Source organism: Pollachius pollachius (assembly GCF_949987615.1).
Source record: "Pollachius pollachius genome assembly, chromosome: 11".
Lineage (NCBI taxonomy): Eukaryota > Metazoa > Chordata > Actinopteri > Gadiformes > Gadidae > Pollachius > Pollachius pollachius.
The window spans coordinates 23,457,201-23,462,200 of NC_136944.1; the positions used below are offsets into that span (position 1 = coordinate 23,457,201).

Here is a 5,000-nt window from a genome sequence, read left to right on the forward strand (position 1 = left end):
ACATCCAGATGAACCCAGATTAAACTGTGGTGCACCTCCTGCAGGAGGTGCTGGCGGAGGAGGCGCGGCAGAAGCAGAGCCTGGCGGCCCGGCTCCGTCAGACGGAGGAGGACCGGAACCACCTGGCGGAGAACCTGGAGGAGGAGAGCGAGGCCAAGCGGGCGGTCGAGAGGCAGGCCTCCAGCCTCAACATGCAGGTAGGACCGTAGGACCCCTTAAACCTAGAATAGGACCCCCTACACCTAGAGTAGGACCCCCTACACCTAGAGTAGGACTAGGACCTTCTACACCTAGAGTAGGACCCCCTACACCTAGAGTAGGACCCCCTACACCTAGAGTAGGACTAGGACCCCCTACACCTAGAGTAGGACTTGGACCTCTTACACCTAGAGTAGGACTAGGACCCCCTATACCTAGAGTAGGACTAGGACCCCCTACACCTAGAGTAGGACCCCCTACACCTAGACCAGGACCCCCTACACCTAGAGTAGGTCTAGGACCCCCTACACCTAGAGTAGGACCCCCTACACCTAGACTAGGACCCCCTACACCTAGAGTAGGACCCCCTACACCTAGAGTAGGACCCCCTACACCTAGACCAGGACCCCCTACACCTAGAGTAGGACCCCCTACACCTAGAGTAGGACTAGGACCCCCTACACCTAGAGTAGGACCCCCTACACCTAGAGTAGGACTAGGACCCCCTACACCTAGACCAGGACCCCCTACACCTAGAGTAGGACCCCCTACACCTAGACCAGGACCCCCTACACCTAGATGAGGACCCCCTACACCTAGAGTAGGACCCCCTACACCTAGACCAGGACCCCCTACACCTAGATTAGGACCCCCTACACCTAGAGTAGGACCCCCTACACCTAGAGTAGGACCCTCTACACCTAGAGTAGGACTAGGATCCCCTACACCTAGAGTAGGACCCTCTACACCTAGAGTAGGACTAGGACCCCCTACACCTAGAGTAGGACCCCCTACACCTAGAGTAGGACTAGGACCCTCTACACCTAGACCAGGACCCCCTACACCTAGAGTAGGACCCCCTACACCTAGACCAGGACCCCCTACACCTAGATTAGGACCCCCTACACCTAGAGTAGGACCCCCTACACCTAGAGTAGGACCCTCTACACCTAGAGTAGGACTAGGATCCCCTACACCTAGAGTAGGACCCTCTACACCTAGAGTAGGACTAGGACCCCCTACACCTAGAGTAGGACCCCCTACACCTAGAGTAGGACCCCCTACACCTAGACCAGGACCCCCTACACCTAGACCAGGACCCCCTACACCTAGAGTAGGACCCCCTACACCTAGAGCAGGACCCGCTACACCTAGAGTAGGACTTGGACCCCCTACACCTAGAGTAGGACCCCCTACACCTAGACCAGGACCCCCTACACCTAGAGTAGGACCCCCTACACCTAGACCAGGACCCCCTACACCTAGAGTAGGACTAGGACCCCCTACACCTAGAGTAGGACCCTCTACACCTAGAGTAGGACTAGGACCCCCTACACCTAGAGTAGGACCCCCTACACCTAGAGTAGGACCCTCTACACCTAGAGTAGGACTAGGACCCCCTACACCTAGAGTAGGACCCTCTACACCTAGAGTAGGACTAGGACCCCCTACACCTAGAGTAGGACCCCCTACACCTAGACCAGGACCCCCTACACCTAGAGTAGGACCCCCTACACCTAGAGTAGGACTAGGACCCCCTACACCTAGAGTAGGACCCCCTACACCTAGAGTAGGACTAGGACCCCCTACACCTAGAGTAGGACTAGGACCCCCTACACCTAGAGTAGGACTAGGACCCCCTACACCTAGAGTAGGACCCTCTACACCTAGAGTAGGACCCCTACTGACTCCAGCTGCCCCCCCCCCCCCCCCAGCTGGTGGAGGTGAAGAAGAGGCTGGAGGAGGCGTCGGAGGCGGGGGAGGTGCTGGAGGAGGGAAGGCGGCGGCTGCAGCGGGACCTGGAGGAGGCGCGGGGGGAGTACGAGGAGAAGGCGTCTGCGTGTGAGAAGCTGGAGAGGAGCAGGAGCCGGCTGCAGCAGGAGCACGAGGACCTCCTGGGAGAGCTGGACGGACGCCGCCAGCTGCTCTCCACCCTGGAGAAGAAGCAGAAGAAGTTTGACCAGGTGGGGGGTGTGTGTGTGTGTGTGTGTGTGTGTGTGTGTGTGTTTGTGTGTATTGTCGCGATGACATTATAAAAACAGAAATATTTTTTTATTTATATACTTATACAAAACATTGTAGAAATGTAATTTTATTTATTTAATGCAATATCAAAAACACACTGTGAAAAAGTTCTGATTGTGTGTCGTCTATCTCTGACCGTGTGTCCCTCTGTCTGTTTGTCTGTGTGACTCTCCTGGGTGTGGTTCTGGGTGGTGCTGGGTGGTTCTGGGTGGTGCTGTGTGGTTCTGGGTGGTGCTGTGTGGTTCTGGGTGGTGCTGGGTGGTTCTGGGTGGTGCTGTGTGGTTCTGGGTGGTGCTGTGTGGTTCTGGGTGGTGCTGTGTGGTTCTGGGTGGTGCTGTGTGGTTCTGGGTGGCGCTGGGTGGTGCTGGGTGGTTCTGGGTGGCGCTGGGTGGTTCTGGGTGGTTCTGGGTGGTGCTGTGTGGTTCTGGGTGGTGCTGGGTGGTGCTGGGTGGTTCTGGGTGGTGCTGTGTGGTTCTGGGTGGTGCTGTGTGGTTCTGGGTGGTGCTGTGTGGTTCTGGGTGGCGCTGGGTGGTGCTGGGTGGTTCTGGGTGGTGCTGGGTGGTTCTGGGTGGTGCTGGGTGGTTCTGGGTGGTTCTGGGTGGTGCTGTGTGGTTCTGGGTGGTGCTGGGTGGTTCTGGGTGGTGCTGGGTGGTTCTGGGTGGTTCTGGGTGGTGCTGTGTGGTTCTGGGTGGTGCTGGGTGGTGCTGTGTGGTTCTGGGTGGTGCTGGGTGGTGCTGTGTGGTTCTGGGTGGTGCTGTGTGGTTCTGGGTGGTTCTGGGTGATGCTGGGTGGTTCTGGGTGGTGCTGGGTGGTGCTGGGTGGTGCTGGGTGGTGCTGGATGGTGCTGTGTGGTTCTGGGTGGTGCTGGGTGGTGCTTGTCGGGGCTGGGTGATGCTGGGTGGTGCTGGGTGGTGCTGGGTGGTGCTGGGTGGTGCTGGGTGGTTCTGGGTGGTTCTGGGTGGTGCTGTGTGGTGCTGGGTGGTGCTGGGTGGGTGGGGTTAGATGCTGGGGGAGGAGCGATTGGCGTCCAGCCGGCAGGTGGAGCAGCGGGAGCGGGCGGAGGCAGAGCTGAGGGAGAAGGAGACGAAGATGCTGGCATTGGGGAGGACTCTGAAGGAGAAGGAGGAGGTGCTGGAGGAGATGGAGAAGAGCATGAAGAGCATGAGGACCGAGATGGAGGAGCTGCTCAGCTCCAAGGACGACGTGGGCAGGAACGTAAGACCTCCTCCCTGACGCTAACCTAGACCTCCTCCCTGAAGCTAACCTAGACCTCCTCCCTGAAGCTAAGCTAACCTAGACCTCCTCCCTGTTGCTAACCTAGACCTCCTCCCTGAAGCTAAACTAACCTAGACCTCGTCCCTGACGCTAACCTAGACCTCCTCCCTGAAGCTAACCTAGACCGCCTCCCTGTTGCTAACCTAGACCTCCTCCCTGTTGCTAACCTAGACCTCCTCCCTGTTGCTAACCTAGACCTCCTCCCTGTTGCTAACCTAGTCCTCCTCCCTGTTGCTAACCTAGACCTCCTCCCTGAAGCTAACCTAGACCGCCTCCCTGTTGCTAACCTAGACCTCCTCCCTGAAGCTAACCTAGACCTCCTCCCTGACGCTAACCTAGACCTCCTCCCTGAAGCTAACCTAGACCGCCTCCCTGTTGCTAACCTAGACCTCCTCCCTGTTGCTAACCTAGACCTCCTCCCTGTTGCTAACCTAGACCTCCTCCCTGTTGCTAACCTAGTCCTCCTCCCTGTTGCTAACCTAGACCTCCTCCCTGAAGCTAACCTAGACCGCCTCCCTGTTGCTAACCTAGACCTCCTCCCTGTTGCTAACCTAGACCTCCTCCCTGACGCTAACCTAGACCTCCTCCCTGAAGCTAACCTAGACCGCCTCCCTGTTGCTAACCTAGACCTCCTCCCTGTTGCTAACCTAGACCTCCTCCCTGTTGCTAACCTAGACCTCCTCCCTGTTGCTAACCTAGTCCTCCTCCCTGTTGCTAACCTAGACCTCCTCCCTGAAGCTAACCTAGACCGCCTCCCTGTTGCTAACCTAGACCTCCTCCCTGTTGCTAACCTAGACCTCCTCCCTGAAGCTAACCTAGACCGCCTCCCTGTTGCTAACCTAGACCTCCTCCCTGTTGCTAACCTAGACCTCCTCCCTGAAGCTAACCTAGACCTCCTCCCTGTTGCTAACCTAGACCTCCTCCCTGTTGCTAACCTAGACCTCCTCCCTGTTGCTAACCTAGACCTCCTCCCTGTTGCTAACCTAGACCTCCTCCCTGAAGCTAAGCTAACCTAGACCTCCTCCCTGAAGCTAAGCTAACCTAGACCTCCTCCCTGAAGCTAACCTAGACCGCCTCCCTGTTGCTAACCTAGACCGCCTCCCTGTTGCTAACCTAGACCTCCTCCCTGTTGCTAACCTAGACCTCCTCCCTGTTGCTAACCTAGACCTCCTCCCTGAAGCTAACCTAGACCTCCTCCCTGACGCTAACCTAGACCTCCTCCCTGTTGCTAACCTAGACCTCCTCCCTGTTGCTAACCTAGACCTCCTCCCTAAAGCTAAACTGACAAAGCCCTCGCCCTCCCACCTAATGACGTGTAGTACATGGAGCTAGTCTAAGAGTTCTGAGGGTATTTGTGAGCAGAAGCTCAGCCTCATGTTGTCCTCTGGTCCCTCTCAGGTCCACCACCTGGAGAAGGAGCGGCGTGCGCAGGAGGCCGTGCTGGAGGAGGCGCGGCTGCAGATGGACGAGCTGGAGGACGAGCTGCAGGCGGCGGAAGACGC

General features: G+C 57.6%; 1 protein-coding gene across 1 annotated transcript in view; it reads left to right on the plus strand.

Annotated features, from left to right (window-relative positions):
• Positions 1–5,000, plus strand: part of LOC307082589 (uncharacterized protein) — a gene marked incomplete at both ends in the record, with an annotated part of 29,119 nt that overhangs the window by 16,446 nt on the left and 7,673 nt on the right. The window contains 4 exons of the mRNA XM_079746207.1: positions 45–197; positions 1,971–2,162; positions 3,226–3,438; positions 4,897–5,000. The exon at positions 4,897–5,000 is cut by the window's right edge and continues 109 nt beyond it. Coding sequence (XP_079602333.1) covers positions 45–197; positions 1,971–2,162; positions 3,226–3,438; positions 4,897–5,000 — 662 coding nt within the window. The remainder of the gene's footprint in view (positions 1–44; positions 198–1,970; positions 2,163–3,225; positions 3,439–4,896) is intronic.